The sequence below is a fragment of the Euprymna scolopes genome, chromosome 36 (assembly GCF_053919585.1).
Source record: "Euprymna scolopes isolate OS-2025 chromosome 36, ASM5391958v1, whole genome shotgun sequence".
NCBI lineage: Eukaryota > Metazoa > Mollusca > Cephalopoda > Sepiida > Sepiolidae > Euprymna > Euprymna scolopes.
Window position 1 is genome coordinate 19096789 of NC_136517.1, and position 27372 is coordinate 19124160.

A 27372-nucleotide genomic window follows, 5' to 3' on the forward strand; every position below is an offset into this window, starting at 1 on the left:
ATAATTTCCCCCACTCTTTATCTGTGCCTAAACCTAAACGTAGATTCCATGGACAAAGCTTCTTTCTAAGAACTGCACGTCTGTGGAACTCTCTTCCATTTACCTGCTTTCCAACTGACTACAAGTCCAATGTAAACAAGTTCTTGATGAGCCATTCCCCTTAAATAATCCAATTTACCAAATTTACACTTCTAATGATTACAATGATATTGTCCTTTTGACCAATGTACACTCTTTATCCTCGAGTGGCCTCTGGGTTTTGATAAGTAGTGATTCCTTTGTAAAAAAAAAAAAAAAGACCAAGAAAAATAAATGAGTGTATTTCAAGGTGGATCAGCAGAAATGTGCAAAAAAAATAGCCCTTCATTGCTTCATTACAGTCTGAAATCAAAAGTGGTCTTGAGGGTGCTGGGATTAATGCAATTAAGGATACTATTAGTAGAGCTCTTTATCATGCACATGCATACATATATTATGTGTGTGTGTGTGTGTTTATAAACATCTCAGTCATTTAAATCTTGATTTTGTTTGTTTTTAATGTTTCTCTTTAGTTTTAATTAATAATGCTTCTAATATTTCAAGTTTATTAGAGTTCAACAATAGGCGTGTTGTCTATTAAAAATTTCCTAAATTATATATATATATATATATATGTATGTATGTATATGTTGATAAACATTTTTGCCATTTGAACCTTGTTTTTGTTTGTTTTTAATGTTGCTCTTTTTGATGTTTTCTTTTGACAGATGAGAGGAACTTCAAGTGTGCATGGCCTGAATGCGGCAAGGCGTTCCGACACTCGGACAATCTCAAAGTGCATTATCTACAGCACACAAATGAGAAGCCCGTCAAGTGTAACCTCTGCGATTTCACGTGTCGACAGAAGAGTTCGCTCCACTGGCACCGGAGCAAAAGGCATGCCGAAACTCAGTCCCCGACACAAATGGCAGAAGTGAAAAAAGAAGTGGCAACTCTGGCACTATCGCCACAATTTACAATGGCAGCAGAACCAGTATCACCACCAGTTGCAATGATGATGGCAGCATCAACAGTGGCAACAGCAACATCAATGGTAATGCCTCCAACTGTTTCGGTCAAGTTGGAAGATGGAGAAGAAGCGCCAGCGACAACAGAACGACCAGAAATCACCAAAAATCGGATCATTGATGACCTGCATTCGAAATTGAAAGCCAGTATCGATCTCTATGAATTCCAATCGGATGATGACAGCATGACAAATGTCTTGGACTTGTTTTATAAGCGGTCAGATCGCGGAAGTACCAAGTCTACAGGACCGAATAGTCTAGACAATTCATCTAATGATGCATCCTTACCCGAAGCTGCTCTGTCAGTTTCCAAATGTTCCCCTCAAACATATACGAGTGAGACTTCTCTTGACGAGAATCCACCAAGTTTTCCTCTGACACCCGCTTCCAAAGAATCGACAAAGCTCCCCTCTAAACCATTGAAATCCTCCTCTGATGCTATTTCTATTACTAGTGTGTCCTCAGCACAAGCTGTTGACGGTTCTCCTGCTAGTGATGGCACTACTGTTGCTAATAATGACCCACCTGCTGAGAAAATTTCAAATTCTGTAAAGAAAAGACAATCAAAGAAACTAAAAGGTTCCGCAGCAGGCTCGAAACTAAACTCCCTGAAAAAGCTACGCAAAACAGCTACAAAGTCAGATGATTTGGCTTTGCTGAAATCTACGGACGTTAATTTAGAACCCAGTTCTATGGGTGTTGTTAACGATCAGAATGAAATACCACTAGCCGATTCCTTTAGTATGACCAATGAGAATTCTTCTGAGGAAGCATCACAGAATCTCAAAGACTTTCAGAGCAAAGAAGAACTTTTAGTAAAAGAGAATGAAGATAGCAATGTCCCGACGCCAAATAGTCATGTTGATACAAAAGATGAGGATGACTCTTGTCTTCAGCCATCTCTTCTCTCCTCACCCTCTCCAGCCCCCTCCCATATTGGGGCACCCTCTTTCTCACCCACATCTACATCATCACCTGAAACAAAAGCAGCACCACTGCCGCTAATAAATTCAGACTCTGATTACGGTGTCACGTCGGTTTTGGAACAACACCAAAGACAACTGTTAGCGGCACCGTCATCACCAGAAACAGAATTACCTGAGCCACAGAGAAAAAAACAACAATCATTACCATCACACACACAAACACCGTCACCCTCATCCTCACCATCACAACCATCTCCACCACCATCACCACCACCACCACCACCATCACAACAAGAGGTAGGAGAAGAAGAAGAAGAAAGGAAAGAGGAGGAGGAGAAAAATGAATTAGCAAAACAACAGAAACTTCTAAAAACAACTCTGTCTCAACCTGAAGCCGAAGAATCTGTAAATGTCCATTTCGATTCCTGTGTAACTGATACTTTAAGTTCCGAACCCGGTACAAAGCATCAAGATGATTCTTTTACTACTAATAATAATATTACTACTACTACTACTACTACTACCAATAGTACTATTACTACTACTGCTGTTTCATCGTCAATTTTCATGTTCACTACTGCCAGCCCGACTATCACCACTGCTACTCCTGATACTCATGCTGTAACTGCTATGACTACAACTAACATAACTGCTGCCGCCACTCCTGCGACAGGTACACAATTGTCGGCGTCTCGGCAACAGCCATCTCAGTATAGCACTTCCCTCTCCTTCATGGGTTCATCCTCCTCCTCATCAACAGCTTCGACCTCTTCTGACTCTGCCTCTGATTCTGAAGCCGATGAACCATCTGAACTATTGCAAACAGGGTCACCCCACCTGGAGTCCTCAGAGACTCCGACCACAAACATAGCAACAATGCCAACGTCATCCCCATCGGTGTCGTCACCTGTGCCCATGTCGGCACCAACTCCACCCGCACAAGTTCAGCAACCACAGTCATCAATACCCCCACCACCTCCACTACCACCTCCTCCTCCGCCGCCACTTCCTCCCATTCTTCAGCCGCCAGGAATGCTGGAATCTGAAGATGAGGATGATAGTGATTCCTGTGAACCCGGGCAGCTCGAAATGGATTTGGACCGACAGGAATCTGAGAGTGGATCCGAGCACGAGTCTTCTGAAGATGAAGATCCAGTCAATGCAAATTGTAAAGAGGATGCTAAGGCAAAAGAAGGTGTTGGCCTGCAGGAATGTGATATTGAGCACAATTTGACACCTTGCAGTGTCTCCCTGGACCATCTTGTCATGGACACAAAAGCACCAACGTTGCCCAAAGACAGCTCTTTGGATCTATTGCAAGAACCAAAGAATGGAATTGTGCAGTCATTTAAGGTACATGATTACTCTTTACAAACTCGTCAGGTAGACTTGAGAATGGATTACGAGAACAGACCAAAGGCGGCTAATATGCAGGATGTAATGGACCCTAAGAATACACTCTTAGAAAACGCTTGTCAGGTTTCACAAACCCATATGGACAATCACATGGCAAACACGTCTGCGATAGATTCCCTTGCTGGTCCGCTGAGCGTTCCAAGCTGCTCTGAACAACAACAGCCATACCAGCACCATTTTTACCAAGAACAAAAACATTATTCCAATTATCAGTATCCATTACAACATATGTTTCCACCGCCAGCAACACCTTCAATGGAATTGGTAGTCCCTGGCTTTAAGCAACAGGAAAGACTGAAGCAGTTGCAACAAGACTACTTGAAACGAAATCAAAGACGGCATGAAATGATGCAGGAGCAGCAGCAGCAACAGTTCTATCAGCAGCAGCAACGGCCGCTGGACTATGGTCAACAGCATCACCAGGACTACATCCGGGAGCAAAGTTTAGCTTATGAGTATCAACAGAGAGAAGTTTACCGCCAGGAAATAGTAAGTAGACATCCGAGAAATCCAAACATCAGCCAAGATTTAGATTTCATGAGACAGCAGAGAGATCAGGAACTAATGAATAACCAAGAAGAACTTGCCCGAGAACGTCATAGACAAGAGGAACTTGCCAGAGAGCGCCAGAGGCAAGAAGAACTAGCTCGAGAGCGTCAGAGGCAGGAAGAACTAGCTCGAGAACGCCAGAGGCAGGAAGAACTAGCCCGAGAGCGCCAGAGGCAAGAAGAACTAGTCCGAGAGCGCCAGAGGCAGGAAGAACTAGCTCGAGAGCGCCAGAGGCAGGAAGAACTAGCCCGAGAGCGCCAGAGGCAGGAAGAACTAGCCCGAGAGCGCCAGAGGCAGGAAGAACTAGCCCGAGAGCGCCAGAGGCAGGAGGAACTTGCTCGAGAGCGCCAGAGGCAAGAAGAACTTGCACGAGAACGCCAGAGACAGGAAGAACTTGCACGTCAACGTCAAGAGGAACTTGCCCGTGAGCGTTTGCGTCAAGAGGAACTTGCCCGTGAGCGTTTGCGTCAAGAAGAACTTGCCCGTCAGCGTCAAGAGGAACTTGCCCGTGAGCGCCAGAGGCAGGAGGAGATGGCTCGTCAGCGGCAGGAGGAACTTCTTCGTGAGCGTCAGCGGCAGGAGGAACTACTTCGTGAACGTCAGCGGCAGGAAGAACTTGTCCGAGAACGTCAGCGACAGGAGGAGTTTGCCCGAGAACGCCAACGGCAAGAAGAACTTGCCCGAGAGCGAGAACGCCAGCGGCAAGAAGAGTTAGCCCGAGAGCGGGAGCGCCAGCGGCAGGAGGAGTTGGCCCGAGAACGGGAACGCCAGCGGCAGGAGGAGTTGGCCCGGGAACGACAGCGGCAGGAGGAGTTGGCCCGGGAGCGTCAGCGGCAGGAGGAGTTGGCCCGGGAGCGGGAACGCCAGCGGCAGGAGGAGTTGGCCCGGGAGCGGGAGCGCCAGCGGCAGGAGGAGCTTGCCCGGGAGCGCCAGCGGCAGGAGGAGCTTGCCCGAGAGCGCCAGCGGCAAGAGGAGCTTGCCCGAGAGCACCAGCGGCAGGAGGAGCTTGCCCGAGAGCGTCAGCAGCAACAAGATGATCTTGCCCGAGAGCGTCAACGACAAGAAGAGCTTGCTCGAGAACGACATCGGCAAGAGGAGTATGTTCGAGAGCATCAACGGCGAGAGGAGTATGTCAGAGAACAGCAAAGACAAGAAGAACTCGTCCGTGAGCAACAAAGAAGAGAAGAGTTTGTTAGGGGGCATCATCGGAGACAAGAAGAGATTATCCGAGAACACCAGAGACAGGAAGAACTCTCACGGGAACGTCAAAGACAGGAAGAGATTGTCATGGAACAACAAAGGCAGGAGCGTTTTAAACCTGAAGAAATTTCACAAAAAGCTGAAAATTTGTCTCGTGATTGTCAGATGCCGAAAGATTTGAGCTGTGAAGAAATGGTTCTACGTCATCAGAGGCAAGAACTTTCTCAAGAACATCAAAAGTCTGAAGAAGAGATGTTGGGTTGGGATTGTCAAGCACAGGTGGAAAAAGAGGCTGCTTGTAAGGAATCGCAGCCAAGGCCGTTAAGTTATGAACAAGAAAGGAGGGAGGAAATGCCTCATGATCAAGTGTTAGATTTGGGAAGGCAAGAGGGTCATCCTCCTCTCCCTCTAAATAATAGTAAGGAACAAGATCATGATGTTGATATGTCTCTAAAAAGACATCAATCGAAGGAACTCGGTCAAGAATGCCATAGAGAAGAAGGACTTAGACCACATGATCCAAGTATTTCTTCTGACTGTAAGGATCAGGATGTGATATCCAGCAGCCAGTCTCAGGAGCTGGCACATGATCCTTCAGAAGGTATGGGTCATGAGCAGATCCCCTTAGGAGGGGAGCATGGCCGTCCAGATATTTCTGCTGAGCACACCCAAATGTCCGCAGCTGCTGTTTGTGGTCGTCCAGATTCTCATGGTCAGGAGTTGCAGGATATGTTAAATGATCAGCATGGAAGGCTTCATGGGCGAGAACGTAAGATGGTCCGAGAGCACGAGACCGAGATGGTTCATGTACGAGAACGTGAAATGGTCAGAGTACGAGAAATGGTACGTGTACGGGAATATGAAATGGTCCGAGAGAGCGACCATGAGGTCAGACGTAAGCATGACCTTGATTCTGATGTCACTAAGCAACAGCAGCATAGTCTCCTGCCAAAACATGATCTCCAACCAGAATTAAACCTCTCGCATGATGCCAAACTAGTTCCTAATGACCACCCTACGTTGTCCCTCGAACCTCATACAGATTTGACCAGACCTGATACAGAATCACTTGATGGGCCTCAAGTGTCTGAGCAGAACATTCTCAGACGACCAGAGCCAAGCACAGATATGAGACTCTCTCCCTCCCAAGTTTCTTCAGCATCCGATCTTTCTCTAGATCATACGGCTCGAGCTGCAGATATGAGCAAGATGAAGCCCTCTCTTTCAGACCAAACCACTATATTGAACCACATGGTCCGTCATCAGCCATTAGAACACGAGCCTTCGGTTACCAGATATGATTCTGAAATGTCACATGTTGGTTTTAACCCGATACAGTCAAGGCGTCACATGGATACTAGCATATCGACTGAGACATCCTGCTCTCAAGATGAAACCTCAAGAAAGGATAGTATGAGTCTAACAACCCCAGAAATGTCCAGCATTCGAACAACTAACCCACTTTCAGAAAAATCTCTTTCTTCTTCTACATCTTCATCTCATGTCCCTGTCCATCAGCTGAGCTTTGTACCCCCTCATCCAACCACCCCTGTAGATGACCGCGACTATCTGGGACAATACTTGCAAGATTTTGATAAAGACACCACTGAAAATGTTTCTCGCGAGTCTGTTGCTCGATCCGAAGTACCACCAATCACCCCCAGCTTCACTGAGCCAGCAACAAGCATGGACAACCGTGCTATGATCAATCTCAACAATGATGGCCTTCGACCTTGTTTCTCTGATGTGGCTTTCAAACGTCCAGATTTGAGCCATCCACCGGAACGCTCCAGTCTTGATGGTTACCACCATCAAGAAACAGCCCTGCAAAGACTGTCCAACTTCGCTACTGAGGGTCTCTCACAAGTGGACAAATCTTATGAGTCTTCACGACCTGGTAGTTTTATGCGTCAAAACGACGCCTTCCTATCCTGTCCTGCACCAACCAGCAGCTTTGTACGATTCTCTGAGAGTGAAGCATCTCTGCAACGACAAAGAACATCGTCACTTTTTCAACATACCAGCACACGTCACAAGCTTCCAGATCCTCCCTTATCTCGTCCAAGCAACCCAACTATTCTACGGGGTCCCTCTAGTATTACAAGTGAGGACTTTTTGTCTCATGCTGGAGCTGTTCCTCAAAGTGTACCCCGCAGTTCCTTCCACAACTCTTGGACTGGAACGGAGCTCCAATCGGCCTGGAATCAACCCACTTACCTCCAAACGCCGGTAGATCGACAACCAAACCCAAGCACCTCAAGTCTGCTTGGAAAGGATTCTTATCTCACGAGCCGAGACTTGATGTTTGACTCCTCGTGCCGAAGTATGACAGACCGACGTATGTTCACTGGTTTGTCATCTCAACAACAACAGAGGGACCTTACATGTGAGGCTTTTCCTTTAGAACGATTCGACTTGGGTGGTTACTTTAACAGTCATGCTTATTCCGGGGCATCCCCATTGGAGTATGCACGTCCAAACTGCGGTACCACGCAAAAGAACTATGATGACCGCTACCGACAGCCAGTTACCATGGCTGATCTCAGGGCTTTGCCACAGTCAAATTCGTCGGATATGTTTGGCAACGTGAACGTTAATTCTTCATTCAGTCTAGAAAAGTACATGTATTCACACGAAACTGTCTACCATTCACAGCACTTACCAGAAAATACGAACAGTGCATTTTTAAGTCACAGTAACCCGAGCCATCAGGCGAGTTACTTTAACAGAGACTATTCAAGGCGGGCCCTCTACTCGCAAGCAAACCCATACGCTCTTATGGATGAGAGACAGTACCCCACACCAAGTAAACTAACACAACACCCTACTCCCATGGCATCACAAGAAAGGGACTACATTCAACGATTGGGGAACTCTGAGGAGTCGTATCGTTATAATGTCTTTTACAATGTTATGAACCGATATTTTGAGTAAAAGAATGTATAAAAAAAAAAAAAGAAATGAAAAAAATATTGTCACAAATTGAAAAAAAAAATCAAAAACAAAATGAATTAATTTTTTTTTTTTTTTTTGGTTGTTTTTTTTTTTTATGAAGTTTTTTTTTTGATTCATGGTGAAAACTAATTACCCTAAGGAATAGAAAGAAAAAGAAAAAAAAAGTAATGAAAAAGAATACCTCATTTACATGTTGTCCCCTCCCACCCCCTCCCGACAGTTTCATTCAGTTCATTTGTCTTTATTTCTGTCTTTAAAAAAAAAAAACAATAATTCTGACCAATTTGTTAATATGACATACAAGCCGGGGTGTTTTTGTTTATTTTTGGGCTTGTTTTTTTTTTTTTTTTTTTTTTGTGTGTGTGTGTGTGTGTGTGTGTGTGTGTGTGTTTTAAATATCATTACATAATTTTGCGATAAATAAGCACAATCTCGTGGAAATTCCATGTCCGCTTTCCTCGTTGATTCTGCTTGTCCCTCTCTTATTTAGCTGCTAGTACAGATGCATTGAATCGAAGAGATGTCATTCATCCAAACTCAATGGAATAGTAGTAATAGTAGTAGTGTTAATATAGTATTCTTTATAAACAAGAAGGAGAAGACAACTGATTTTCTTTTACTCAAATTAAGTACAAAAGTTTTAGTTAAAGTTATAAAACAAAAACACAACACACCAAAAAAAAAAAAAACGAATAAAGTGAACATATCTTATTTGTTGATGAATTTACATGCATATGAACGACTCGGACAAAAAACATGCTACACATTCGTTTTTATCACACATATCTACATCATCTTTGTGAAATTTTCAGATAAGGATTATAATCCATATTATTTGGATTCATCCGACTACTGTTCTCATCTTGAGTGTTATTTTAACATTTCGGTCGATATAACCTGTGACTTTCTTCAGGTGTATCTTGTCGAACTTGGGAATGAATCTGTCTGTTGAACTCTGGAATCTGCGTGGAATTTCGAACAGAACCCTTTATTTAATCCACAGCCTAATATGGTCTCATTTCATCAGTCATGATCTGGTAGAAGTCCTAAGCAATTCACAGTTATATTCTGGGTATCACCACAAGTAGATGTGGTGTGAAATATCAGTTGTGACACTTTTCTGAAGGTTGAAGGTTTAATTCTCAGTGTGGGCGATACTCAGAATACAATTGCAGATTATGTACGACTTTTACCCAGTCGTGGCTGATGGAATGAGACCATTCTACTCCTGTGGATTAAATTAAAGGGTTCTGTTTAAAATTATGTATGAATTCCCGATTACAACAGAAAAATTCCAGATAAACCTGAAGAAGGTCGGAGATTGCATCAGCCGAAATGTCATGAAAATGATATTCAAGATGGGAACAGTAGTCCCAATAAATCTAAGAATACGAACCATATATACCATCCACACTCGGACCCACTGAACCACCGACATTCCACTATGAATATAACACATTTCATAATGAAGTCTCCTTTGCTTTAGCACATTTGTATTATTGACAGTTTTATTGTTATACTGACCAACTACGGGGGGGAACAAGCAAAATTATCATATAGGTATTAAACACTACCAGATTTTGTTGTTTGTGGTAAATTTGGTAAATAATATGTATTGAATCCTAAAGTGCTCAATACTATGAAGAGTAGAGCATCTATTATTATTATTATAATTATACAGCTAACATTGACACTTGCAAAGGTTTCGGCTTCATGGGTTCAACAGCAAATTACTTTAATAAAACAAATTGTACTGTTTTACGACATTTAGCTCTGAAGAGACCATTGTAAGCTATATATATATATATATATATATATATATATATATATGTGTGTGTGTGTGTGAAATGTAATGTATTTTTAAGTGTGATATAGCCTCTTTGATAGTTGTATAATGTAAAGCAGCTGTCTAATTTTCAAATTAGAAATCATCTCTACTAGCAGAACGTATGATCCGTGATATATAGGGGCGTTAAGATGTTAAGCGATGTCCATAGTTTATAAAAATTTAACCCATTTTACTTTAAGTCATGGAAAAAACAAAGTGAAGAAAAATCTGTATAATGTACGTACTCAGAACAGAAAGAAAATATCGTACAACAAAATCCACGAAAATTGATCAATTAGTTTTATTTTTATAAAGTAAATAGGTTTTAAGCGAATTTGAATTTTTCCAATGCCTTCCTCCCCATGTTAAGAATGGCTTTCTAAAACCTTGCAAAAGTTTTAATTATTTCGGGTTATCTTCTTTTATTCCTCTTTCCAAAATGGGATCGTGAGATCGTTGCGCTTCAGTTTGATTTTCTTATTTAAAAAAAAAAACTACTTGATCAAATTGTGATTTTTGGAATGTGATATTTTGTTTTGGTCACGGATATGTACATCATACAGTTTACTTTATTTTTGTTTTCTTATAGGAGGGAGGGGTTCTGAACAAGCACGAAAAGAATAGTTCTGAAAAGAAATTTAATTTTGTGTAGAAGTATTTGCCTACTAGCAGGGGTAACTGGTATAGCTCAGGTTTATTATAAAATTAATATGAGTTATATAAATAAAAAATATAACAAATTGTTAACCTTAGAAAAATTTACAGCAAAATGTAAGCAGTTCAAATCCTTCCAATAATTAGCAAATTCAGGATAAATTATTTGCATTCGTTTTTTTTTTAGTTTTTTTTTTTTAGTTTTTTTTTTTAATTTAAAAATGTTTTTTTTTTAATTAAAAAAAAAATTTTTTATTTTTTTTTTTAATTTAAAAAAATTTTTTTTTAATTTATTTTTTTTTTAAATTTTAAAAAGATTTTTTTTTTTTTAAATTATGTTGAAAATATGGCATCATCATTATACAAATTCAGGATTATTATATCTAACATTTTCTTGAATTATTTTCTGTCGGACCTTTCCAAATGCTGAAATGATGTTTCTGTATAATTTTGTTCATTTTTAATGTCGTTATTATACATTTTTGTTTTCATTTGCTAAGATTGTCGCTAATGTAAACTTCACAGATATGATTTTATTGGCAAAACCGTATTACAAAATATTTTTTTTAAATTTTTTAATCCTTTAATATTAGTATACACACATACAAACCAACAAATGCCCTTTACATATGTATATGATTTAAAAAAAAACTTATATATTAGTGTTTGATCGTCCATTAAGTATAGTTTGTTTTTTTAAATTAAAATAAAATATGTGTTCTTACATATAAATGAACACTCCAGTAACTCCTCCTATACTAAAACATAATGTTACACTCATATATATATATATATATATATATAACTTTTTTTTTTCATTGGTACAGACAAATTTACATGGTTGCAACACTGAACATGCTTAAAAACAGTTTGTCTTCCACTGTTTTTTTTTTGTTGAAGACAAACCTTTTTTTAAGTCGCCTGATGGGGACTTGTGGTTTTAACATTAGCATGTCCGGTGTCGCAACCATGTAAATTTGTCTAAAGCAATAAAAAATTATCTTGCTCTTCTTTTGAGCACTCTTAATATTTTCTCTCTTGAATGCCTATAACTTGGTGTATATATATATATATATATATATATATATAGTCATCCACATGCAGTACTGTTTCGCTGTATCACAGCTCACCAGTGCGGCTAGACAAACGACTACGTATATATATATATATATATATATATATATATATAAAGTGATATGGCATAATCATGTTGACACACCAGTTCTCATCAGATCACCAAAGTTAAGCAACATTGAGCCTGGCTAGTACCAGTGGGTGACTATTTGGGAATTCTAGGCGCTGTATATGCTCTCCATTTATCTTGGAAATTGTTTCCTGTCGTCCTAAACCTCCACTTGCCACTGGTATTTAACAACACTGACTCAGGAAAGGTGTGGTTGCAGATTGTGCAACTGTTGCCACAAAAATTCCACACGCAGGCAGCCTTACAATGGGTATCCATAGTCTGTCAAGATTGAAGAAAACTACCAATATATTAGAGAGAAAGAGAGAGATTACAAAAACAAACAACAGACACTTATGATTCTATTGTATATTAATGTATATTAAGTTAAAAGTAAATAGGCACTATGCTTGCATTACCGAAATGCATTCAGGTTTTCTGAGTTTATGAATCTTGGATTGCCTATAACAGACATCAAAGTATTTAAAAAAAAAAAAAAAAAAAAAAAAGAAAGAAAAAATTTGAAATCTGGTGTGTGTGTGTGTTTTTTATATGTAGCCGTGTGATTTTAAAGAAGGAACCTGTTTTTTTTTTTTTTTTTGTTTTTTTTTGTTTTTTTACATTTTCACTTTTTTTAATGAATCAGCACAAAAGGTGAAAGATGATCGGTTTTTGTTCTCATTTTTTTTTTTTTTTCATTTACTCAACCTAAAGGCGATAATCTACTTAACTGAATTCATCATGTTTCGTCTCCCATAGGATTCAAAAACTATCTGTACAGTCACTCCCCCCCACCCACCCACATACTTTTCCCACCGATCAAGAGGAAAATAGTGTACACAGTCTTGTTGTTTTATCTTTTGTAAATATATTTTTTCTATCACAAACTGCAGTAATCGTATTTCTTGTACCGTTTTGCGATCTAACACTCTGGAAGAAATGAAAACTTCACTTTTTTTTTTCATGTGGTTAAAAAAAAACATGTTATCAGAATTGTATTATCTGTCTTGATTCCATAAATGCATTGAAAGAAACATCTCAAATTACCCTTTCTAACTAGTAAGACTATCGTTGTTGCCTGGGTATTACATTAAAAAATATATATATATAATACAGATGATAAATTAAACAAAAAAAATCTCTATTAACCTTAGAAAGCTAAACTAGAAAATAGTTCCCATTTCTCCAATAATGGTTGCTAATTCAAGATACTTTCATTGTAATTTACTTCTTCTTTTAGTGTTTATTTATTTAGATACTCACAAATATATGCCTCCCTGAGTTGTATATTTTTGCTAGCCTGGGTAGATAGCAACATGGTAAACTAAAACTACTCACCTCGTGCCACAAAAAAAAAAATTATGTCTGGAAGGATGATATCATGACAGCAGTGCAGATATTTTAATGGAATGTACTCTGATGAACTTGTGCCCCCTCAACATACATATCTCCGACAAACCTGCTTAGCAACAGAATCACACCCCTTCACTGTTGAGGTCCCTAAATGCCAGAAAGCTTTCTACTCTAATAGTTTCTTTCCTCAAACAGTTAGATTTTGGAATTCCCTCCCTGCTACCTGCTTCTCTGGCTGTACAGATATGCAGAAGTTTAAATGTAATGTAAACCAACATCTTGTTAATCTTTCCTTGGCATGGTCCCAAATAGTAGCCCCTTACATCCAAGTGGTGATATACCTTGTTAGGGGTGAACGTAAGTAAAAAAAAAAAAAAAAAAAAAAAATTATACTACTCTCCCCCAAAAGGAGAAGTTAATCCTGGGAGAATGGTATAATGAAAAATGAACACATGCTATATTATACTGCTACACCCCTCCAAAAGAGGAGATAATGCCTGCGATGAATATCGGAATGAAATTACAACTATGCTCCAAAAGAGGAGGTAATTCTTGATAAGATTCTTCTTCCCACAAAAAAAATATAAGGGAAGTAATTATACCTGGTAAGATGGTTCAAAGGAGGAGGTAATGCCTGGTAGGCTGGTATCATGACAACAGAACAGATGCTGAACTAACCCTTCAAAAAAAAAAATAGGAGGTAATACCTGGGAAGTTCCTCACATAAAATAATATGATGATGTTTTTGAGTGTGGTATCATAGCAACAGAACACTATCCCTGCTCCACCCCAACCTCACCTCCCAAAAAGGAGAAGGTAGTCCCTAGGAGGGTTATCTTATAGCAACAAAACAGATTACTCCTCCAGGAATATGCAATACTGGAGAGGATTACTTCTACTCACTTAAAAAAGGAGGAGGGTAATGTCTGGGAGGAGGGTCATATGGTAATAAAACCGATACTACACTATTCACCCCTATTAAAAGATTATGTAGTAATAAATTAAATGAAGTGGATTTTTTATCACCGTTTAAAAATGAACAATGGTCAATGAGCATTTACGACATTCCTCCTTCAAAGGGGGAGGTAATTCCTGTGAGGATAGTCTTATGATGATAAAACCGATACTACACTATTAAGAGATTATACAGTAATAATTTCAATGAAGTAGTTTTTTTTTAAATATTATTGTTCATTCAAAAATGTTATATTATAAAAACATTGCTTATTATAAAAAATATTATAAAAAAAATATTATAAAAACATTGCTTATTATAAAAAATATTATTGTTCATAGGAACCAATAATTCTTAACCCATGGATTTTTGAAGATATGCTCAGAGGATAAAAATCAGTAAAAAAAAAAAAAATGTAAAAAAATCCCAACTTTTCTGTGAATTAAAAAACATCTTTAATGAAATTAAAAAAAAAAAAAAATGTTAAAGCATCAAAATAAAAGATCTAACAAAAGATGAAATTTTATACTCTGTAAGGTCCAAAAGGAAACATCTGTAATCCGAGGTGTGAATAGATTGGAGTAAAGTCCTAAAAGTCCTTAATAAATTTTGAGTCATCCAAAAAATATCACTAGAATGTCTAATATGCAAGAAGTTTGTTGAGAATCAATTTATTAACAAATCTTTGGCCATTAGAAAACACTTCCCGGCAAACAAATGGAAAGAGGAGATCAATAGCAAAAAGTTGGATCGGAATAATTTCCAATCTAAAGTCTATTGGATATATAGTTACAAAAGTAAGCTTCATCAGATTAACTGTACTCTCCTCAGCTACCTAAGATGTTAAGGTCACTTCTATACAACCTGTGATTTTTCCTCTTATTTTACAAGAACACAATCAAAGGATAATGGTAATTATTTTCCAGCAGCATTTTCAAAATATTTTTTTATTTAATATCTTGTTTAATTTAAAATAAAATAAAATGTAACTTATAGCAAGTTGGATTGCCGATGCTGAAAACATCTTCATTGTTGAATTACTAATATGGCTTTTTATAAATAAATCAGACAACGCTACAAGGGAGATAACCCTGTTGTTAATAAAAATGCAAGCAAAAAAAAAAAAAAAAAACGAAACGTTTTTTTTGTTTATAAACAGGTTTATTTCCCTTGGTACCTTCAATTTATTTATATCGGCAATATAAAAAAATTCGACAAGAAGTTTTTTTGTTTGTTTTGTTTTTTTTGCTGTAGTATTTACAATTCAACTTGCTAACTTACTATGATTTTTTTTTTCAATTAATTGGAATCAGAAAAATCGGAATTTTTAGGAGTAACAGAATCAGAAAAATTAGTACCTATTTTCCGATGCCAAAAACCGATTCTTGTAATTGTGTTTTTCTTTTTTCTTTTTTTTTTGTTCTTTTTATTTTATTTTATTTTGTTAAAATCTCCCACTGCTGGTAGTAATAATAAAATAATAAATATTTATTGATTTTTAACTATTAGTAAAACTAAAATCTGTAGGTTATCACTTACAGGTGTATTTTTTACGCTTGAGAAAATACCTGCACATTTAACATGTGTTTTGACGATAATTGGGAAAAATAAGTACTTCATAATTAAATATTTAGAGATTTTAAAGAATCGGAATCAGAAATTGTATTAGAATTCGGGAAAATATTGGAATCGCTCCATCACTTATTTATATATATATATATATATATATATATATATATATATATATATATATATATATATATATATATATATATTAAGCCATGGCCATAAAACCGTTAGCAATAGACAGAGGCTACCTAACTAATTAGGGGAATGCATAAAACTTAGGAACAGCACAATAGTTAGCCAATACAGAACTCCGAAATTGTGACCAGTGATACAATATTCATTCATATAGTTTTGAGGTAGCACGTTCAGGACTGCAGAACAAAAGGAGAATGCCCGTACATCTCTGAGCAAGCACCAGTGTGATTATGCAAAGGGTCTAATGTAAATGTATATCGTCAAAGGTTTGGTCCTGTGCAGTTGTAGAAGGTCTACCGTCCCAGGCTTTAGCTTCTCCCTTTGAGGAAGAGATTAGCTTATTGATAATTGCTTAAAGTGCCCCTACCAGGGAATGCAGATGGAGCTTCCCAGGTACATTTTTTCAGGCTATAGTGCTCTTCCTGTAGAGCGCTGACATTTCAAATCCCACTTTCCAATCCCCATGTCAAGCATCTGAAGAACAGATACTACACTTTGATCTTGACACCATCATGCTGTGTAGGTAGTCTTAAAAAATGGCATTTTCATACATTGATCCAAAGAATGCAAGACAAGAAGATCTTGGATAGCATGTGCCAATGACTCTGCCTCTAAACTCTTGCATACAGATAATAACAGTAGTATTAATATTACTATGAAACCATAATTCTCAACAGTTCAGATATTTTTTAATATCTTTGACAAACTTTGCATAGTTTTGCTTATAAATGGACACCACATCTTCATTATGATAAAAAGATCTTGCTACTAGAAGGAATTCTTACAGGTGACAACATTTATTTTTATCTGTTAACGCAAGCATTAATTGACGCAATGTTACTCGGGTTGATGCAAGAGGATATTTAATATTCTATTTCAAGCCTTTAGATGACCCCCCCTCCATCCTACAAAATATTAATAGGCTAGAATAATCCATTCCGTCATTTTTTTTAACCCTCCAAACACTGCTAAAAACAAAAACAAAAAAAGTAATCTTATGGCTGAGTTACTTCTTCCAAGTAAATAATACGTTCTTCGTATTGCATTAAAACCAATGAATATTTGACGTAAATGTTTGAATTGCCTACTGGGCATCATCCTCGAGTATCTTCGATCTTTCTGTACAATTCTTGAATCCAGTCATTTCGGTAAAGTTTTAAACATTTATGTCAGATGGATTTTATTCACACACACACACACACACATACACACACACACACACACACACACACACGGAGAGAACTTGAATGTCTACTAGAGAGAACCTGAATGCCTACTAAACACTAACCTTGAGTATCTATGGTCTCTCTGTACAGGGGTTTGTTGGGACAATCTAGCATGAGGCTACTTAACCCTACAAATAACCCTAACCAAATATTCAAAATAATATTGCATTCAAAACCCAAAGAAAATCCTCTCGATACAGCTGTACATTGCCTCTTATGAGGATTGGTGCACTTTTTCCTAGTAATGTTACCTCAAATAACAGTACTTAACTAGAAATGCCACCAGACCAGATGAATTTTTGTCCTGGAATCTGGTAAGACCAAAAGAAAGAATATGTACTATAACAATTAATGTGGTCCATTGGACAGGGGAAAAATTAGTGCTCTTCATTTCTTTTTCTAACTTGATGTTAAACGAGAATCCTGATTGAACACTCAGATATCTATGTGTTCCATATAGAAATCAAACGTTAGGCCCAGAAATAGAACCCTTGATTTCTGAGAACTAGCTGAAGTAAATGTCTTCAAGTCCAATGTTAACAAATTCCTAATGAATCGCCCCCTTAAGTAAACACTTCATCAAATCTCCACACTAACGTAATGTACTTGCAATAACCCTTATCCCTGAGTGGCTTCCGGGCCTTGATAAGTGGTGATCACTGTGTAAAAAAAAAAAAAAAAAAAGTGGAAATAAATTTTGGACGTAAATATCAATGGAACATCATTTAAAGTTTTAAAAAAAGTGAATTTTTTTTTTATAAACATGAAGTGCAACTAATTTTCTCATTTATTTGAATTGTTTGATATTTCAAAATTTAACCAAGGTTATCCTGAATTTGTACCCCCCCCCCTCTCCTCCAGATGTAGGGACCTTAGACTATAAGCCCTTGCATATATTGGTTAGTGTCAGCCATTAATGTATTCTCCTATTTGTTCTATAATTTATGCCTCTCTCGGCATAATCATGTCGACATACCGGTTCTCGTTAGACCACCAAAGTTATGCATTATTGAGCTTGGTCTGGTCTCGTTACATGTGTAACAATCCTTACGAGGGGGGGGGGTATCCATCGTCTTTCAAGACTGAGCGAAGGCCATGCATGCTTCATTCATCCAATCATTTAACCTGAAGTAAGTTAAGCAATGTTGAGCCTGGTCAGCACTAAAATGGGTGACCATTTGGAAATGCCAAGTGCTGTATATGTTAACTTTCAATGTTCTTAGCTCTGTAGATAATTATAAACCTTTTTTAATAACTCTCTTGCACTCTTTCGCTCTTTGTTTTCTCTCTCTCTCTCTCTCTCTTTCTCTCTCTCTCTGGTCAGCGTTTTCCGATACTGCAATGGTCTAACTGCTATATAAATCGAACAGTTGTAAAGACTTATCCACTAATTTAACACACACACACACACACACACACACACACACACACACACACACACACACATATATATATATATATACACACACACACAGATGTCCATACAAATAAAAATATGTATTTGAAATATAGTGAAAAAAAAACAAAATAAAAAATAATTTTATCAATTTTAGTCATTAGCTTTAAAGGACTTCCCAGAAGAAGAAAACTCGTTGAAGGATGGTATACCTATTTTTTATTATTAACGATATATATATATATATATATATATATATATATATATATAATTTTAGAGTCTTTATGTTTATACATATATCATTGGCTATATGTGTCCATACGTCTTGATGCCAATTCCCTCAGGCGCATTATATGACTACTACTTGGGTGGGAGAGGAGGCTGATGATGATACCGCTGGTAATATCTTCCAGAAAGTTAGTAAAAAAAAAAATGAAATAAATCAATGACTTATGGGTCATGAATTTCTATCTTTTTTTTTCTTTTCTTCTTCCCCCCTTTTCTTTTTATTTTTTGTTTTTCTGTTCTTGATGCAATCAAGCTTATGCCCAAATACTGTCTTTCATTTATTCCTCCTACAAGTATCTTTGTTGTATTCTTTTTTTAGCCCCCCCCCCCCCCACCAAGCCCGTTTTCACTGAATTTCCGTTTTTTAAATTTTAGCAAAACTTAGTGCATAAAAATCAAATCTAGGGGTTCTGCTTAATTCCAGTCGTAGCACATAAAATTTTTCTTACAGACTGTTCGGAATGTCTTGCTTAACCCCTTCCCCCTACTCTGACAACAAAGAACTGTAAAGACTATTAAATATCAGAATAAAACTCTGTATAGCCATTCGACTGTACAATCTCATATCTTTAATATCTTATCTTCCAATTAAGCATCTTTTTTCAAACATCTTCTTTGGTTGATGAAACCAGGGGAGGAAATCAATTTCTTGTGCACAATAACTTTATTTCAGAACTCTGTCATACTTTTTTTTTTTTTTTAAAGAAAATTTCTTTTTAACATTTCCATCCAGCTAAAAAAATGAAATTACATCTGAGAAGGATGGCCGTTGGTCAGCTGGAACGTTAACATCAATTTCAATTTTTTTTTTTTGTTTGTTTAACATTTCCATCCAGCTAAAAAAATGGGACTACATCTGAGAAGGATGGCCGTTGGTCAGCTGGAACGTTAACACCAACTTTCCGCCTCAAATCCTCGATCTGCAACTGGTATATTTTAACTCATATTTATTTCATAGGGAGGGAAAGGGGATTAAAAAAAAATGATGTAAATAACGATGCAACATTAAAAGTCTTTAAACAGTCTTAAAGAGAAAAAAAATTTTTTTTTTTTTTTTGTTGTCTACATAAAGACAGTTGTCTCATACCCTTGTCTTATGTTTTGTTGCTTTGTTTTTCATCAGTGATTTACATAACAATGTTTTCACTTCCTTTTTGCAGATTTAGTTGATTGTTACTTGGGAGTCACCACTTATCAAGGCATGAAGGCTACTCGAGTATAGGGGTCAATGAATGTAAGATGGTAGTGTAGTAATTGTTAATGGTGTAAATTGGGTAGAATTTGATTATTTATGGGGACGCTTCAACAAGAACTTTCTTCTCAAAGGTTTATTAGTTAAAGTGGATGCTGTTTTAAGAAATTAAAGACAGACACAAAACCTCTATTATAATATGATAACTGTGTTTACATTGTCTCCTATGCATAATATATGCATGGGAGACTTTTATAAGAGGAATAGGATTAAACAAAATCTCTATCGCTACTATTATATAAATAGAACTCTGTGTGTGTGTGTGTGTGTGTGTCATTCCCTATGGACTCCGAAACAGCTGGGCCGATTTTGTGAAATTTATGAAATTACATACAAATGTACTTTCTGTATCTTGCAGTGTTCTTTGATAGGTCTTGTATGAGAATGTGTTCAATAAGTCTCGATAATCGAAAAAAAAAAAATCCGATGAAAGATGGAACAGGCGATTTTGACCAAAGTTAACACCTTACACAGCCTAACATCACAAGTGTACTTGAGAAGTTTTATTACCGCACAAGCTGAGAGGCTCGGCATATAAAATCAACAGTGGGTTCTTTGATATGACAGGGGCACATTCGAAATGAATGTTTGTGCTTAAAGCACAATTGAGCGATAATACTTGACTTTTTCATTTTAAACTTAAATTCAAGCCATTATCACCGCACAAGCAGTAAGGCCAGGCATATAAAATCAACAGTAGGTTGTTTGATACGAAAGGGGTGTGTTCAAAATGAATCTTTCTGTTTAAAGCACAATTGAACCATGATACTTGACTTTTGCATTTTAAACCTTGATTCAAGCCATATATAACATTTTTTTTTATAAAATCAACAGTTGGTTCTCTACAGTGCAACGAAGACTACAATATATTGTAGACTAAGTGACTGCAGGGAGGCATGTGAAGCTTTCTCTCGGTGCACTGCAATGGGTCCCCAACTACAACAGGCAATCAATCAGTTTGAGTGAGGAATGGGCGATTTCACCAATTTTGTTGACAATAAAAATATGGGAATGTGAAACATTCGTTGATCATTATTCAATCCCGGGCAATGTCAGGTCTCCCTGCTAGTTGAATATAATAACAAAATTGTCTATTCTATGGAAGTTTTAAAACATTTAATGTTATCATTAGAGATAGACACAAAATCTTTATTATAATGTGATAACTCTGCTTTAAATTGTTTCCCATGTATTTTTATGATAAAAATGGAAACGATATTCTGACATAATATAAATTCAAAAAAAAAAAAACTAAATTATTTGTAAGAAATAAAAACACAAGTGCATTACTTAGAAATACTTGGTGTATGTGACGTGTTTTTTGTTCATTTTTGTTTGTTTTTTTGGAAGAATTAACTTCTCAAAATCCTGTTCTGTCTAAAAGAGGGAACAAAACCATTTTTTCGTGTCATATACACACCAGGTATTTCCAAAGAATGGATTTGTGGTTTTAATTAACTTGATTTTGAATCAATCATCCTGAAGAAGCTTTTTTTTTAACGAAGGTGAAATGTTGATCAACTCACAAAGAATTTAGGTTTTCTTTTTTATTTCCATATACTTTTATTTTTATTTGTTTTTTAGTTGGAAGTCACCACTTATCAAGGCCCGAAGGCCACTCGAGGATAAGGGTTGATGAATCTAAGTTGGTAGTGTAGTAAACGTTAATGCTGTAAATTGGGTAGAATTGGATTATTTATGGGGACAACTCAACAAGAACTTGTTTACATTAGATTTGAAGGCTATTATGTTGTATTCAACCGGGAAGCAGGCCAGTGGTACAGTGTTCCACAGGTGGGCAGTTCTGTGAAAGAAGTTTTATTCATGAAATCTTCGTTTAGATTTAGGAATAGATGGAGTGTTTTTTTCATGGATACAAAACGTTGATCAACTCACAAAAATTTAGGTTTCATTTTTTTTTTATCCATATACTTTTAACAGGAGGAGTGTTAAAATTTAAGGAAAATGGAACATAATAGCAACATTATCTCTTTTTTTGAAAACCTTAAAATGTTAGGATTAGAGACAGACACAAAATCTTTATTATAATATGATAGCTCTGTTTTAATAGTTTTTTTTTTTTTAAATCTGGTTAAAATCGTATGCTGTATTAAATGGCATGCAGTATAAATGCAGTATTGAGATCATCTTTGAAACTATCGTACACAAATTGTTATTGTTTTGAATTCTTGGGACATATGTAAATGATCTTGTATTTCTTTTTGTTTATCTGCTATTTATTGTACTTTAGCTCTGGGAGATCTATCTCGTTTTCTATTGAACTGAATCTATAGATGCAGTATTTTTCGCAAATGGTTATAATTTCTATGCTTTCCCCACCATTATGAGGGTTAGCTATATAGCTACCTATCCATTGTTGTTCTCGTATTCTATATATATAATGTATATATATATTATTTTTTAAAAACAGTAATCTACGTACACGCGTGTTTCAGGGCCCTACCCCTCTTCCAGCTGAACTGAAATACATAAGGTGTGGGGTTCAAATCTTAACAACAGTCAAGCTACACTGAAGAGGGGTAGGGCCCCGAAACACGCGTGTACGTAGATTACTGTTTTTAAAAAATAATAAATAAATAAATAAAAAATACGTCCAAATAAAAAAAATTGGCGACTTTCTAAAAAAAAAAAACAAAAAAACACCGGATCTCCAAGGTGGAGATGTAAACCTTAATATCGTTTAAAAAATCAACAAAAAAAAAAAAAAATATATATATATATATATATATATATATAGCATTATAGTTTAACTGCCTCATTCAAGACATAGCTCAGTGCCATAGAACAGGGTCTCCCAAAGTTGTCTCCATGGAGCCCTGGTGCTCCGTGAGTGAGGCAGAGGGGTTCCGCAAGCCCTTTTTTAAAGAGGATCAAATGCTTTATATGGAAAAATTAAATGGCTGCAGAATTTTACTTATTGATCTTTTTTACTGAAAAAAAAAATACGATACATGACTACAGGTGTGAAGAGTTTCCAGATGTTCCATGAACAAAAAAATTAACAAAAAAATGCAACAATTTTTGATTAAATCGAAAACAAAAAATGGTTGTAAGCACGAAAATATAGTAAAATCACGAACAGGAACAACTAACGAACAAGTATAAGTTAAAATTTTAAATTAATGTTTTTCATATTCATTTTAGAAATTATCTTGTTAGTGCTACGTGAAAAACCTTTGCCCTGCTCCATGGTGTCCTGAAGTTTGGGAAACCCTGCCATAGAACACATGTACCGTGTAATTGTTTTCGGCAGTTTCACTCCTATGACGTCATTCTACCTGTAATCTCTACAACGGTTACGTAGTGTTCATTAAAAAAAGATTTCAGTGTTCAATAACAACTTATACACAAAACAAAAACTCTCATTTCAATTCTTAATTTTCTACGATCTCAGCCTTGTAAGATATAAAGGGATTTTGTTGCTTGTCAAGTTAATTGGGAAGACATGTTTTTTTTGTTTTTTTAATGAACACGAATCTAGGCAAGTCTATACATTATAAAAGCTGGACACCTAGCGTTGCTCGGTCATACAATACACTTAAACATAATTTATGCAGATTGCGTATGTATTATTATAGAATTAATCCTCTATTGAATCTTATATATTACGCAAAGAATGTAGAAGTATAAGCTATGTTTAGTTTCAGAACAGTTTCCGATGGTTCGTTGTTCTACACAAGTCCTGGGAGGTAACTGGTTTGCAGTAGACAGTTCTCGAGTTGGAATCCACAGAGCAAAAGATTCTTCCCATGTTGACCTGAAGGAGAAAACATATGCGAAATTGCTACAGAAAGGTTTAATATTTATGGAGCAATTCTGGTTTCTGATTGGTTGGTACGAACTGATGAATCAAATTAATTTGATTTGTCAGTTCCTAGCAGCATCGTTTATAAATAGAATCCTTCGACTGTGCGAGATCATATCCCATTACAAATCTGATGGGGGAAGGTCTCCAAGCAGTTTCGGCTGCAGGGAGACAGGGTAGTACTCGTCAAGGATTCGTCACTTGACACTCAGCCCAACAGGTGAGGGGCCGGGAACCGGCCCAGCCCCTGTTGGACTGAGGTACGCCGCCTGGGTAATACCTAGGAGGTCCATCCTCCCAGGCCTTGCCACCGGGCTTTCCAGTGGGGCAAGTTTATTGCTTGCTGCCTGAGGCGCCCCGACCGGAGAATGCCGAAGGGGTTACTCAGGCAATTTTTAAAATAGCAGGAGTGCCCCTTCTTTAGGGGAGCCTGCGGGGTTCCCACTTTCCAGCCTTGTGCCACATATTGCTGATGTGGGCAGCAATTAAATGTATACCCTATTGTAGTCAAAAATATTGTAACAAGGAATAATTTGCCCAGTGGACTAATTCGCAAAAAAATTTAAAAGTATAGAGGAACCCCGGGATATGGTGGCCCCGGGATACAGTTTTTTAAATGTTACGATATGAAATACAATGTTTTTCCGACCCCTGGTTACGGTATTTGCCCTACCTTACAGTGTAATTTATAATGTTATTTGATTATATACATGTGCATTATATATATTTTACTGTATTTTGTTACTAATTTTGAACATGTACTGTATAAAGTTTTGCTTAGGCCCCGCCATATGGCAGTTTCACCTTACGATCCCAACCCGGGAACGGATTAATGCTGTAATCCAGGGTTCTACTGTAGTAATGATAATGTCGTTTATCAAATTCCGTCTGCGTTTATTTATAATATCACGTCAGCTGATGTTTGGGCTTGACGATATTAAAAATAGCTTTTCTTTCTCTTATTGATAAAAAAGAAGAATTTTTACAGGGGCATATTTTATGTTACATCGGCCAAAGTTACACCGGTGTAAGGTAAAAGGTTCCCTCGTAAAAATTCTTTTTATCTATAAGAAAAGAAAGATTATTTTTAAGATTGGATTTTTTGATTTTCGATACTTATTAGATGAATTTGTACAAAAAATATCTAAGAACACTGCCAGATATATAAATTACCTTTGTGTGAAATTTGCAAAAGATAGGCTCAGTCGTTTCGGAACCTATGAGGAAGGAACGCACGCACACACACACACACACACACACAAAATAGGATAACTAATATGCATATTCCTTTTAAAAACAAGCTTTTATTAATTCACTGTTTTTTCCTATTTTCTGATTGGATGATTAGTTTCATCTCACTCTCATGCACAGTTCTATTTGGGCGTATTTTCTACATTGTGCATAATTGCATAGCATTTGGAGTTGCATTTAGACTAAATAAAAGTGATCTTGTCTATCCGTGTGCTGAACGGTTTCTACCAAACTACTCTGTCAATTTTTGGCCTACAGACATGATATATGGGGTGTTTGGACCTGTATAACAAAATCAATTTGGTTTTTAGTCAGAAAAATAGTTGCTAAGGGGTCAAAATTGAAAAATTTGAACTTGGCAAGCCTAAGTCGACTAAATGTGTATCATCTGCGTCTATGTACAAATATACATTTATACCTTTAAATGCATTAATTTTTTAAAGTTTTGATATCCATATATCATTAGGCTAGATGGTAGTCAATACCGCTGGAGAGCTAAATATTTTGGTTTCGATTGTAGCTGATAAGACTCAAGTCATATATTTCTTTTAACTTTTGAAATCACTACTATATATTGGGTACAATATAATAATCAATAGAGAATAATAAATACGAAATTTGCATGAATTAAAATATATTTTAGTGTATTTTATGATCAGCCTCCAAATAACTAGAGTACTATTGAGCAAGCAGTTATGTCGATACAACCGCCTCTATTCTTAGGCGCGATTCAAATTCTGTGTCAGTCTCTTTTTTTTTTTTTTTTTTTTTTTTTAACAATGGAGTCACCACTCTAGGATAAGGGTTAATGAGTGTACAATAGTCAATGGGACAATATCGTAGCAATTGTTAGTTGTGGAACTTTGATAAATTGAATTACTTAAGGGGACGGCTCATCAAGAACTTGTTTACATTGGACTTGAAGACAATCATATTGTAGTCAGCTGGAAAGCAGGGAAATGAAAGAGTTCCATGGGTGTGCAGTTCTAAGAAAGTTTTCCCTTTATGGATTTTCTATGTTTCCAGCTCCAAAGATAATTATAAACCTTTCATTTAATAATGGTATTTGACAGTGCAAAGCCTCTATAAACTGTGCTGTGAAATACTTTCGGAAATATATTCCATTGTTTGCTCAACTGAATAGACAGATCTAAATTTGTATATTTGGGCAGCATTTTTTTCTTTGATGCATGTGTTCATTATACAGTTACAATTCCTATATACTTTTTTCTTTTCCTATTCATCCATCTGTGTTGGTGGGCCAGTGATTTAACATTCTGTGCATGTGCGAACAGGAACTCGTCATATCTGCAAACATTTTCGACTTTTATTAGTCTTCGTCAGACACATGATGTTACAAAATTACAATTGGTGAATCTATTGAGAAAGTCGGTTAAAATCGTTTCAAACGCATTTAAGTGTACCTTCTCTTTCTTCATATCAAGTCTTGTTGATGGTGGGTTTGTTTGCTCGAATAAGTAAGGCTTCAATGATGGGGAGATGCAGGGTTAGGGTTAAAATTATCACCCTAAAGAAAAGAATAATACAGCTTTATTTGAAAACTTTTATTGAAAAAAAAAATCAATTCAAGTAACTTTATTACATAGTAGAGTTGACATTTATTCAATTTAGCCGCCTTTAGCCTCAATCACCGCCTCAATATGGGTCCGGAACTGGGAGCATGCCTTTTCCACAAGTGCCAATGGGAGCTCGGCAGATGGTGGCGATCAGGCTGGCTTTGGTGTTGTTGGAGGTCATGTTGGTGATGTTCTCGACATATGACCAAATGAAGTAGTTCAGCAGGGTCAGGTCAAGGGAGGACGGGGTCCAGTGAGAGAAGGGTAAAAAGTCATAGCACTCCTTCTAAAGCCAAACCTGGATCTCTTTGGACGTTGGCCGGCGCCAAGTCCTGCTGTTACACGCAGGGTCTGCCAGTGGCCATCTGATTGCACTAGGGGATCACCACACTCCACATCCAGGTACACTTTGGTGTTGACTTTCAAGCCAACTTAAAAGACGTGAGGTGACATGATGTGGCCCTCACTTGAAACCACATCAAAGACCATAACCGTGATCAGAAACTTTGTTTTTATCACTTTAGGCACGTCCCTGTTATTCTCGACAATCCAGCAATGCATTTTGTTGTCATAACTTGGATTTGTAGAGAGCATGAGTTGTACAGCGGCGCATCTCCGATCTCGCTCGTTGGACAGTGTGTCACTTTCAGACCTGATAGAAGGCTCCTATCGCTCTTGGGATTTGTACACAGCTGGCCAACTAGTAGATGGTCTGCAATAAAAAAGA

General features: G+C 37.1%; 1 protein-coding gene across 2 annotated transcripts in view; it reads left to right on the top strand.

Annotated features, from left to right (window-relative positions):
• The window catches only part of LOC145260381 (uncharacterized), a 223965-nt gene extending 204140 nt beyond the window's left edge, over nt 1-19825 (top strand). For both annotated transcript variants that reach the window (XM_080118332.1, XM_080118331.1), the window contains exon 4: nt 747-19825. In XM_080118332.1, the coding sequence (XP_079974458.1) occupies nt 747-8071 (7325 nt within the window). In that variant the 3' untranslated portion in view covers nt 8072-19825. The remainder of the gene's footprint in view (nt 1-746) is intronic.
• Nucleotides 19826-27372: the final 7547 nt, after the last annotated feature.